The sequence below is a fragment of the Neopsephotus bourkii genome, unplaced genomic scaffold (assembly GCF_033783945.1).
Source record: "Neopsephotus bourkii isolate Nb327-2 ecotype Australia unplaced genomic scaffold, CSIRO-AGI_Nbou_v1 NB_1234, whole genome shotgun sequence".
NCBI lineage: Eukaryota > Metazoa > Chordata > Aves > Psittaciformes > Psittacidae > Neopsephotus > Neopsephotus bourkii.
The window spans coordinates 5,329,042-5,342,002 of record NW_026901719.1 but is presented as its reverse complement, the minus strand read 5'-3'; the positions used below and the strand labels follow the sequence as shown (position 1 = coordinate 5,342,002).

Sequence of the window (12,961 nt, the reverse complement as noted above, 5' to 3'; positions counted from 1 at the left end):
TGGATTAATGTGTCCGTCCTAAACAACATGTATTCCTAATCATTCCTTGTTTTAGTTTTGGCCAAATCTCCAGCAGTGTTTTTTGGGTTTTTTTGTGTGTGTTTTCTTTTGTTTGTTTTTTGTGGTTGTGTTTTGTTTTGCTTTTTTGAAATACTGCGCCTGGAAGCTAGTTTCAAATGAAAAAATATGAAATAATTACTTCTCCATATAGCAGGACTATCATGACAACAGTACAAACCTAAGTAGAAAATAATACATGCAATAATCTTAGAATGTTTTTCAAACATTACTGTAGTGACATTTCTAGAGAAAGTAAAGTCATGGTACACACTAGTCCAACTCCCATATTAGGCTGTGTGTTAAATGTAGCACCACTCTAAAATCTAATGTTTCCTGCGGGTAGAAAGATCACATTAAAGCATAAAATATTTCACTAAAACATATTCCTGTTTCAAAATTCATGCAGTAAAGGAAGAAATTACTTTCACTAAAATGCATTCACTGTTTCAAAAATCACATACACAATAGAGGAAGAAATTATTTTTGTTTCTTAACTGTAATAAAAATGGTTACCACATTCTGATCAGTCACATTTGGGGGAAAAAGAAAAAACAAAACACCAAACCTGACGGTCCAAAGCCAGTGTTGTACACTGCAAAGTTAAGTCTGAAATATTTAGAAGCTGTTTCATTGGAATACATGGGACTTTATGATAGTACAGTAGACTACCTGCTGCCTGAGCCAGGATCCTATTATTTTAGCTTTGTTTCTTTTCTAAGATGAACACAGGGCATAGGTTGCGTTCACAGCAAAGTTCGCAATGAAGTCAAGCTTCTAGCTTTGAAATTAACACATCCAATGTGCAATTCCCAGGGTATAGTAAGTCACTTCAGAATTATATTCCTGCAAATATATTGTAATTGCATTTTCACACAGTAGCTTCTTAAAGTAAAACTTTAAAAATTCAGATCAAATAACATTTTTTTCTGAGTTCTGAAAGACTTACAGGTTCAACTGTTTTGCAGAATTACTGTTCAACAGGAAACACTGACTAAAACTCCATCCCTCCAGCATATTGGAAAAGAGAACAGTATCAGTTGCTCCAGAGTACCTAAAGTTTGTATTGTTAGACCAAGGAAGGGTACTTATAATAATTATCAAACTCTATTCTTAAAATTTGTTGCTGCATTTGGAATAGATGCCACCAAATAGAATCATGGAATCATAGAATAGTTAGGGTTGGAAAGGACCTTACGATCATCTAGTTCCAACCCCCCTGCCATGGGCAGGAACACCTCACACTAAACCATGTTACCCAAGGCTCTGTCCAACCTGGCCTTGAACACCACCACGGATGGAGCATTCACAACTTCCTTGGGCAACCCATTCCAGTGCCTCACCACCCTTACAGTAAATAACTTCCTCCTTATATCCAATCTAAACTTCCCCTTTTTAAGTTTTAACCCATTACCCTTGTCCTATCACTACAGTCATAGAACAGAATAGTTAGGGTAAAGATATAATATAATATAAAAATATAGAACTGTGTGTTAATGATACACAGGTGAACAACATTTTCCTACTAAATGGCAAGAGAGCAGAAATAACAAGTGATCATATTTTGGGCTTAAAAATATGACCAGCACAGAAAGATGACTGACAGATTAACTGATCATATGTTTATGCAATAATGCTAATGGATTTACACTACCAGATTGCATTACTGTTTCAAAACCACTTTTGTACTTAAGTCAGAAAAATACCATGCCTTGTTAAGGAAGTACTTCAAGATGTCGGAAGCAAAATCTCCCCCTGCATTATAGCTGTCTGTGAGGAACAGACAGGTTCCTCACAGGAAGGGACAACAGTTTAATGCTTCATGCTTTTTTAAGCCCATCTGAAGCTAATTTTCAACACGCCACTCAAGCTACGAAGTAGGGATGTTGACATGTTTGTCCTTTCTCCCCATGCTTGCTCCAAGAGCAGAATTACTTTTTACTCTACCTGGCTCAAGAATATAAGCTTGCCTAAAGGAGAGACATAGTCTATTTCAAAGTCAGTCAGAAACTAAACTGTAACATGTTACTTAATTTAGAGTATTCAAAAAATAATCAGGAAAAAAATATGTTGCGACTGTACTTGTGGCTTGGTAGTTATGGGAATCTGTCACAGACACTTGGGATATTAGGTGTGATGTAAGCAGTCATGCTAATATTCCAGGCAAAGTGTTATGAGTAAGATGCCCTAGAGATTTTACAGTATCATTCTGAGAAGTTTATGTGTTAGGAAAATGTATGTGACTGGTTCCCATGACTAACCTGAGTGAGATCTGTTATAGAAATAGCCCTTTCATACTCTTCTGACCCCCCACCCCCCAAACAGACCAATCATCTCACATATGGTTTCTATTACCTTTGTAACTCACTGCACTGTGCACATTTCATTTTAGGCCTGAGCAGTCCATGTCTCTCCACTGGCTGACAAGAAATGGATTCTACATTAAACAAGTTAATCAACAAGCGCTCCAAAGCCTTGTACAAGCAGCCAGGCAAAGTAAACCACAATACAAATCTTTTTTTGTTGAACCGATTTTAATGAATAATACCAACCTGTATACTGAAGATGCATGGGGTGTCCTACATACAGCATATCAATATGGGGTGGATGTTTTACCCTGATTAGCCTCGTTTGGTTCTCTAAAGAAGGAGTCACACAGAAACTAGGAACAAAGTCTTTCTGGCAGTCCACGTTGGCTCGACAAACTTTGCTGGCTTCAATAACTTTTCGTGCTGGCAGACAGGCATACTGAAAAGGGCATTTAAAAAGGTTATAAAATGTAAAGGTATTTTCCAACAGATCAAAATAAAAGGTACCACATATTCCTTTTTAAAGCAAAGGAAGTGCCTCACTGATACCCTACCAGCCCATTAAGAGCTGAAATCTTTTTTTCTTTTTTTTGGTTTTGTCAAATCCTTCAGAACCTCTACCTGACACATACTCAACCTGTCATTCCATTGTTGGTGGAATGTGAAAAAGAGGTTGTGCACATGTACCAGAGTAAAAGCTGTTTTTAAAAATGTACACACATGCACTACAAAAAAATCAAGGCATCTAAACACAAGTCTGATTTTTAATGAACAGAGTCAGCATCAACGTACGAGTGACTAACTCTTCAAAAAGTTTTAGTCTTCATTGATTTAAAACCTTATTTGGCTGACAAAAACCTTATGTTCAGCAAACAAATCTACCAGCTGCAGGGCAGCTAAGAAACCATTCTCAACTGTTTCACTCGGCAGGCTGAAAGACCAAATCTTTCTTGCTCCCCACAGGCCAAAAGAGAGTACAGCAGAAAGGAACAGGAAATTGGTTTCCTCCCTCATGTCTCTTGTAAAAGCTCAGTGACAGTTTTCCTTTTGTTCTTAAACACAAGCAAGGAAAGTTCTTCATCTACTGTTTGCCTTAGGGGAAAAAAAAAAAAAAAAAGGATTTTCTTCCTTTTTAGCCCGATAGTTACACTCCCTATAGATGCACGGGTGTCAGACACTCTCCATTAACTTTAATACAAGCTCTGTCTATTCTAATGAGGGGAAGAGGGCACACTTTCAAATACTGCTGTATAGCACTGCAAAGACTGTTTAAAATAATTGTTCAAAACCCCACAGCCTGTCTTAAGGACACTTGGAAGTCATAGGCTTCTGGATGCTTTTATTTCTTTCTGTTCCTAAGAAGCCGTCATGAGCTTAAGAATGTCAAAACTCAGTGGGTTAGTGATTTATCAAATCTTGCTGAACTCCAGGATGTTACCAGCCATGGATATATTTCAAATGAACTGCTGCTCTAGGCTCAATTCTTAGTGGCTAAACACAACAAAACCACCCTGGAGTTGGAAGTTTACCAACACAGAAACTGTAAACACAGCAGATGTAGGAACTGACTTATTTCCCTTTCTTTAGGTATTTATCACAAATCTTCAGAACAATGATGAACTGGTATGTGTAGAAAAGTTTACACAGTTGATACTTATGCTTTTTCTTATAAAGAGAACTGTCAGAAAGATTCCATCACTGTCAATCTGGATCATGTACTTTAATAAACTTTTCTGCATCTTGAAGAGAGTAAGTCAAAATTCTGCTGACAAACTTTATAGGGTTCCACATGTTACAAGAAAATCAACATGGGGAAAAAGGAATCAAATAGAGGCTCTGATTTGAGAAACTGGGCAATACCTAGTATCTTCTCTTCCATGCTTTTAGTTTTATCCCAGTGACCAGACCTGCTGGCTTCAGATAACTGAACACATAATCCAGTGCTTTGCTTTGCCTGTAGTGCTTAGCACCTTTAAGACTGAAGCATCAAAATAAGCAATTTCACTTTGTTCTCAAAAGTTGTTTTACTCACTAATATTCTGCATTCAGTGGCGAAAATGAGAGAGAGGTCTTTCTGCCTAAAAGAATGAGGGGTACAAGACCTTTTCTGATTCTTCCAGAGAATTCCTGAATGGTCATGGGAAAAATAATTTCTAATATTTTGGCTTTTTAAAGCTCTAGATGGGGAGAATAACATACACATACACACACACCCTTACAAAACTACAAAACTGCAGATACTCTTAAATACGTAAGTATGCTGCATAAATGTTGGTAAATATTACTAATTTAATTAATTTCAGATTAAAACAAAATAAAAATTAGCAGTTTATGTAACTTACCAGTTGGCTGTCCAAGTTATTGCTATATGAAAAGCAAATGTCTGTGAGGCTGTTGTTACTACAACATTCAACTGTGCCATCGAGTCTTCTATAGACTAAAGAACACAAAGAGCAAATGATGAATATTCTAGTAACTTCCTGAAAATAAATCAGTCTGTATCAAGTAAAACAATCATTCTGTGGCCCTAAAGAATCACAGCAATTCACACAGCCTAGCTGTGGTTCAGTCATTAACTAAGAATAAGCTTCACCACTTACATGTATGAATGTCACCTGATTTCACCATGTCACATACTGATTTTTTCATCTTAATAAATTCCCTTGAGATACTGGGGATGTACCACTGCGGTGTTCTGAGCATGACAAGTTACAAAATACTTCAAACTGTTGCCCTCAACTTGCATTAAGGTCTCATTAAGGTAATCTGTCAGCTGCTACTGTACCGATTTCACTGGCTGGCTGTGGAAACGACCAACACTCAAAATGTCCTTATTAAAAACATTAAAGCCTTTACAAGATTCAAATTCTGAAAGCTTTCTAAGTCTTGAATGCTGCAGCAGTGAGTAACTCATGTCTTAAACCATGATTTAACTAGTACAGTACAGAATCTGTGAAGAGATTTTCTTAAGTAAATTTAACCTAACTTCATCTACAACAGCTTTTAAAGAAACACACACAAAAAGCTCACTGTAACAATCTGTGTCACAGCAACACTGCAGTACACTACTGTGAAATAGATAAGCCTGCGATACTGGTTGCTGATTTATCACTGCATAACCTGCAGGCCACTAACATGGAAATTTATGCCTGGGACTTAAGAGGTGCAAGCCCTGTACCATAGAATCCTCTTACTCAGAGAATCATAAAATCATAGAATAGTTAGGGTTGGAAAGGACCTTACGATAATCTAGTTCTAATCCCCCTGCCATGGGTAGCAACACCTCACACTAAACAGTGTCACCTAAGGCTCTGTCCAACCTGGCCTTGAACACAGCCAGGGATGGAGCGTTCATAACTTCCCTGGGCAACCCATTCCAGCGCCTCACCACCCTTACAGTAAAGAACTTCCTCCTTGTATCTAACTTAAACTCCCCTTCTGAAGTTACCCCTTGCCCTATCACTACAGTCCCTAATGAAGAGTCCATCCCAACATCCCTATATGCCCCCTCATAGGCTGTTATGAGGTCTCCAGGCAGCCTTCTCCAGGCTGAACAGCCCCAGCTTTCTCAGCCTATCTTCATACAGGAGCTGCTCCAGTCCCCTGATCATCCCTGTGGCCCTCCTATGGACTTGTTCCAACAGTTCCATGTCCTTTTTATGTTGAGGACACCAGAACTGCACACAATACTCCAAGTGAGGTCTCATGAGAGCAGAATAAAGGGGCAGGATCACCTCCTTCAACCTGCTGGTCACGCTCCTTTTGATGCAGCCCAGGATACGGTTGGCTTTCTGGGCTGCAAGCGCACACTGAAGCTGGCTCATGTTCATTTTCTCATCAACCAACACCCCCAAGTCCTTCTCCACAGGGCTGCTCTGAATCTCTTCTCTGCCCAGCCTGTAGCTGTGCCTGGGATTGCTCCGACCCAGGTGTAGGACCTTGCGCTTGTCATGGTTAAACTTCATGAGGTTGGCATCAGCCCACCTCACAAGCATGTCAAGGTCCCTCTGGATGGCATTCCTTTCCTCCAGTGTATCAACCGAACCACTCAGCTTTGGTGTCATCACCAAACTTGCTGAGGGCGCACTCAATCCCACTGTCCATGTCAGCGACAAAGATGTTGAACAAGACCGGTCCCAACAGTGATCCCTGAGGGACACCACTAGTTACTGGTCTCCAGCTGGACACTGAGCCATTGACCACAACTATTTGTGTGCGGCCATCCAGCCAGTTCTTTACCCACCATGTGGTCCACCCATCAAATTGATGTCTCCCCAATTTAGAGACAAGGATGTCGTGTGGGACAGTGTCGAACGCTTTACACAAGTCCAGGTAGATGACAGCAACTGCTCTACCCCTGTCCATCAGTTCTGTAGCCCCATCACAGAAGGCCACCAAATGGGTCAGGCAGGATTTCCCCTTAGTGAAGCCATGCTGGCTGTCACCAAGCACCTTGTTGTTTATCATGTGCCTTAGCATGCCCTCCAGGAGAATCTGCTCCAAGATTTCACTAGGCACAGAGGTGAGACTGACTGGTCTGTAGTTCCCTGAGTCATCCATTTTCCCCTTCTTGAAAATGGGGGTTATATTTCCCTTTTTCCAGTCGTTGGGAACTTCACCTGACTGCCATGATTTCTCAAATATGATGGACCGTGGCTTAGTAACCTTCAGGACCTGCGGATGGATTTCATCAGGTCCCATGGACTTGATGGGTTCTTAAGATGGTCTCAAACCAGATCCTGTCATACAGTGGGCCCAAGGTCTTCATTCTCACAGTCCCTGTGTCTGTCTTCCAAGACTTGGGTGGTGCGGTCAGAGCCTTTGCCAGTGAAGACTGAGGCAAAGAAGTCATTCAGAACCTCATCCTTCTCCAAATCCAGGGTAGCCAGTTCTGCTGATAGCTTCTGGAAAGGGCCTATGTTGTCCCTCGTCTCCTAACCTGGTCCCTAGCTTCCTGAACAACATCTCTGTATTCTTCCCAAGCCTCCTGTCCTTGCTTCCATCTTTTATGAGCTTCTTTTTTCACTCTAAGTTACCTCAGCAGCTCCTTATCCATCCAAGGAGGTCTCCTGGCCCTCCTGCTGCACTTCCTTCTAGTCAGAACACAACACTCCTGAGCTTGTAGCAGGTGATCCTTGAATATCAATCAACAGTGTGGGGCACCCCTGCCCTCTAGAGCTATATCCCATGGAACCTTACTAAGTAGGTTCCTGAAGAGGCCAAAGTCTGCTCTCTTCAAGTCCAGGGCAGTGAGCTTGCTGCACGCTTTTCTCACTGTCCTGAGGATCTTGAACTCGACCATCTCATGATTGCTGCAACCAAGGCTGCCCTGGAGCATCACATTTCCAATCAGCCCTTCCTTGTTGGTGAGCACGAGGTCAAGCATGGCACCTCTGCTTGTTGGCTCCTCTATTACTTGCAGAAGGAAGTTGTCTTCCCCATAATCGAGGAACCTCCTGGATTGTTTGTGCCGGGCCATAACATCATTCCAACAGATATCAGGGTGGTTGAAGTCCTCCCTGAGAACAAGGACCTGTGAGCATGAGGCTGTTTCTATCTGTCTGTAGAGCACTTCATCCAGATTCCTCTTGATGAGGCGGTCTGTAACAGATCCCCACAGTAATGTCCCCCATCACTGTTCTCCCTTTAACTCTGACCTCTGACCCATAAACTCCCTGTTGACTGCTCACCTGTCCCCAGACAGAGTTCCATGCTCTCCAGCCTATCCCTAACATAAATAGCAATTCCCCCTCCCTGTCTGCCAGGCCTCTCTTTTCTAAAGAGCCTGTAACCTTCCATTCCAACACTCCAGTCACAGGAGCCATCCCACCATGTTTCTAGGATACCAGTTATATTATATCCCCGTAGACATGCACACATCTCTAATTCCTCTTGTTTCTTCCCCATGCTACGGGTGTTTGTATAGAGGCATCTGAGCCGAGCTCCAAGTGAAGCCAGCTCATTGGCTGGAGCGGTTGGGAGTATCTGTACATCGCTCTGAGTATATATTATAGGTGCTGGCAACTGACTGGGACTGTTGGGATGGAATGATGTCCCCCTCCCCCAACACATCTAGCTTAAAGCTGCACTGACCAGCCTGGCAAGCTTCCTACCAAAACCGCTCAGGAGCTCCACCAGCCTCCTGTAGACCTGGCCTCCCACATAGAGTCCCTTGTTCTGAATACCCAAACTCTTGACTTCGGCACCACTGTTCTAATCATTTATTAACCTTGCCAATCCTCCTAACCTTTTTAAGGTCCTCCCCTTTATCCTGGAGAATTGATGAAAAGACTATCTGAGCTCCAGAGCACCTAACCACCTCTCCCAGGGCTCTGTAGTCCTTACTGTTCTCCAGGCTACTATCTATATCACTAGCACCCACATGGATGACTGGTAGGTTAAGTCAGTGGGACTTACTAGACCAGGCAGCCTATCTGCAACATCCCTGATCTGAGCTTCTAGTAGGCAACACACCTCCCTTGAGAAAATACGTGGTTTTGAATAGTGAATGACCATGAAACTAGTTTCCTTATGAATGACATTGAAAACACTTTTTTTTTAATTTCAAGAAGGTCCTTGGGGCAGTGTTTTCTGTCTAGCTTCATATTCAAATAGTTTACTCTCCATTTGTTTTCTGGTCAAGTAGATAGGGTCCATTTGCTAGATATATTTTTACTGATATTCAGTATTTATGTCAAGTTGTGAACTGTCAAGATTTTGACAAATGACAGCTGCTGGAGACTGAACAGAGTTCACTTAATTTAGGATGAATATTTCTCACTGCTGGAGGCTTTATGTCTCTGAAAACACAGACAGACTGGTCTGATTAGAATGCAGCAGTGGGACAATGGGCTGCTAACACAATACAGCAATCAAGCTTGCAAGCAGTATCGAGTCTCCAGTATTAAGTTTCGAGTATTTCAACCTAACAAGACTAGTTCAGTTGCAGAATATACAGTTTTATTATTCATAACTCTGAAATTGCATTTCAGAGAAATGCAGAATCAGAGCATATATACCTACAGCATCTAAGAATTGATTCTTCCTTGCCAAACCTGCCCAGCTGAAAGCATGTGTCAAAGTTGCCCTCCTCTTCAGAAGGATAATCCAAACTGCTAGCTCTCCAAAAGCAGGATCTTACCCATACTTCACTAGTTTCCTGTTTAAATATTTATTTTTATCTTGTTTAAATATTCCAGTTGTAAGATTACTTTCCTTACATACTAGAAAGAAACAGAAATTACCTTTTTGGTCTCACAATGTAACCATAATGAATCAAAAAACATGGGTAGTCAAGCTGCCTGACCCCCTATTTATTTACTTCAGTAGGATGAAACAAATGCAGTGACAATTTTAAAGCTCTGAATAGCATCATATAGATTTTGCTCAGTACAAACCAGACCTTACTATTTTCCTGAGCAATGCAAAGTTTGAAGCCAAGGCCAACCATCAGCCACTTAGGACTCCCAAAAATTTCGCCCTATTTTCTCGGTAGCTCCTCACCTCTCCATGGATGCTTTAATGAAACAAACTTTAGACAGCTTTAGGGCACGTCACAAGACATTCAGCAAATTTAACTTGACTGTTCTTTTTTGTTCTACTAAATTTTTGTTTATAGTTCTAGTTTAGTTCAGTTCAGGTTTTTTTTTGTTTCTAAGGGCTGAACTGTTACAGAAACAAGCACTCTAATGTATAAATGAAAACAGAAGGAAACAGACTGACTCGCAGAAGCAACATGTGCAATCCAGGCAAAACTAAGTTTATGGGCAAAGACACTGTGAGATTGAAGAAGCACATGAAAATTAAAACCCTCATAGTGAGACAGATCAGAGTAAGTGGCCATAATAAAGCACATCATTGGGTTAAGCCATACAATTTGTAATGTCACGCTGATCAAAGCAGTAAGGTAATATGTGGAATTTACATCTGTAAAAGATCGCTGAGTTGATCCATATACCTGAACTAAAAATAGAGGAGATAATTCTATTACTGCTAATAACCAAGCTATGCAGTATCTCGAAGAGGCAAATTTCATTATTTATGTCATAAAGGATGTTTGTATAGGGTGACGTGGAAGACTAGAGAAATTCTTCTGTCTTCTACCTACTTCTTCCTCACTTTCAGGTTTCACAAAATAGAATGGCATATTGCTAAATGCTTAAGAGAGGATAGCAGACTCAGCTTAGGAGAAATCTGTCCTCACCAACATATCCTACATTCAAAACAGTTATCAAGACATTATAAAATTACAATATAAAATAATGAAGAGAGCACCTAAAGTCATACCTCTAGCTGGAAAGCTTAATTGCTGTAGGGTGGCTGCACTTACACAGTAGCCAACCTGTGACTTCTCTGAAATGTCTCCCAGACAGGAATTCCAGTCTTCCACATTATAAACTGGGCAGTCTTGCAGATTAGTGACAAGGTCTCCCACAAAAAGACCTCTTGGTCCATTGGCAGGAGAATCCTGAGAAGAAAGTCAAGTCGGTCATATTATTACAGTTAAAACAACAAGAATTTTTTTACAGTTCTGCCAAATAGCCATGAAATCTTTAGGTTAAGATACTATGTCCAGAGAAAGAGAGTATCTCAGGCTCCACTAGAACTGATTACTTCAACTTATGATAGAGCATTTCAAAACCAATATCCTCTACAAATAGCTTTTTTAGTCCAAAGAAAAAGAAAAGGGCTAGTCTCCACGTGTTCCAGGGACTGATTCAAACTTCAGAAATTATTTTCATACAAGTTAATACACTGTGGTTTTTCCTACCATTTTAAGTTCAAGTAGCTTAAATTAATACACTGAATCTTTCAACACAGCAGGTTGAACCTATACTTTCAAGGGTATAAAGCATAATAAATACCACTCTATCCTGAGTCATAGCAGTTCATTTTGAGATCCAAGGAAGACTGAATACTTTCAGCTGTGCTGTTTTTGATTAAGTCAGAAAAAAATCAGTCCTTTCCAGAATCGCAGCAGCCTCTCTCTACTTTGCTTTCAGCTGACCAAACAAGCAAGTAAATCAGCTCAAAATAATCTTTAACATTAAAACCAGATAGTAATAATTAGAGTGATAATGTAGTTTCCAGTAGATTTACTGGTGCAATATTGAAAAGAAGTTAAAACAAACAAAACTGAAATAAGCCTGCAAACTCATGTCAAATGTCTAAACAGATTTTTAGTATGACGAATAGTCTATAATTATTCACACCATGTTCCTTCATTTATTAATACTAAACACATGTGACTGAGAAGGAAACGTCAAGCAGATAAAGAGCGCAATATATTAGACTCCGCAGAGTGCTGCACTGACCAAATCTGATTGTGATAATAAGAGACACAGGTACTCTCAGGTCACAAAGCACGCAATATGAAAACAGTAAATATTTTTTCTTACCTCTGCAACCTCAGTAACAAGTGCCCCAACACCCGTGTAATAGAAAGGGAAAAGAATGGCTGGCAGCAGAAACAGAACCATGAAACTTGCAACACCAAGAACAAAATTATGCCACACTCCTAAAAAGAAGGAAAAAAAAATTAAGTAAACAATAATAACAGAAAGGTGTCTTTGAAATGCAAGTTTCTACAGTCACCTTCTAATCAACCTTCCTGAAATGATGAAAAGTTAATTCTTGAACAGAGACATGAAAGAATATGTATGTTACTTTACAAACTTAAGTTTCTATGATGGCACTTTGTAGGGAAGTTTTAGAGAAGCCTCTGAGCCCCTGAGAATTAAACTGTCAGAAAAGAAGTTAAGTTTATTTTTAAGGTGTCATTCTACTATATTGATATTTCATCATGTCACTACTTTTCTAAGTATGTAGTAGGTAGAGTATCCAGAAGAAAAACTGGGCTTCTGAATCAGTACTTCAACTACAGTTTCGATCTACAGTTTCTATCTACAGATCTATCATAGATATTAAAACATTAGTAGAATGAAATGTATTACTTGTCACCTCCTACCACAATAAACTGTTACATTTAAGAATCTTAATAACTGGTCATACATGTGAATAAATACTGTTTGTCCTGGTCTGCAAGATGTCTGAAATTTAGCTGCAACTCAGTATTTTTCACAGTTATCTCCATTGTACCAATGAAAATAATTACATGTGTACGTGCCAAACAAGTTTAGAAAGTTATTTGAAAAAAGGCTTCTTTTACAAGAAAATCTGGACTTAAAACCACATCAAGAAACTGAGTTGTGCAATCAGCATTTCCCAACACATTATTCTGGGCAACATATTTGCAACTGCAATTTTTAAAGGACACTGCTCTCCATAGGAAGAAATGAACCAGTATCATAAGACATGCTTGGCTTCCTTCAACATCCAGTACTATACAGATTTTCTCATTTATTTTGTGTTCTTGGTCAGACATTTCTTATGACCACTGCAGGAAAAGTTTTCAGTGTCGAAGACTCCTTATTTCCTTTTTATAATGCTTCATCATGTTAAGAGGGGTTTGAGTCAGTTCTATATTTACAGTGCAGTTACAAGACAGGAATAGTAAATATAATAATAATATAAATATAAATAGAATAATATAAATGTAAATATAGTAAATATAACCTATCTTTCTTGCACTGCAT

General features: G+C 39.8%; 1 protein-coding gene across 5 annotated transcripts in view; it reads right to left on the bottom strand.

The window, feature by feature from the left end:
• Nucleotides 1–12,961, bottom strand: part of MBTPS2 (membrane bound transcription factor peptidase, site 2) — a 47,670-nt gene that overhangs the window by 18,101 nt on the left and 16,608 nt on the right. For all 5 annotated transcript variants that reach the window (XM_061364606.1, XM_061364608.1, XM_061364609.1 and 2 more), the window contains 4 exons: nucleotides 11,765–11,883; nucleotides 10,653–10,833; nucleotides 4,709–4,803; nucleotides 2,610–2,805 (listed from right to left, as the gene is read on the bottom strand). In XM_061364606.1, coding sequence (XP_061220590.1) covers nucleotides 2,610–2,805; nucleotides 4,709–4,803; nucleotides 10,653–10,833; nucleotides 11,765–11,883 — 591 coding nt within the window. The remainder of the gene's footprint in view (nucleotides 1–2,609; nucleotides 2,806–4,708; nucleotides 4,804–10,652; nucleotides 10,834–11,764; nucleotides 11,884–12,961) is intronic.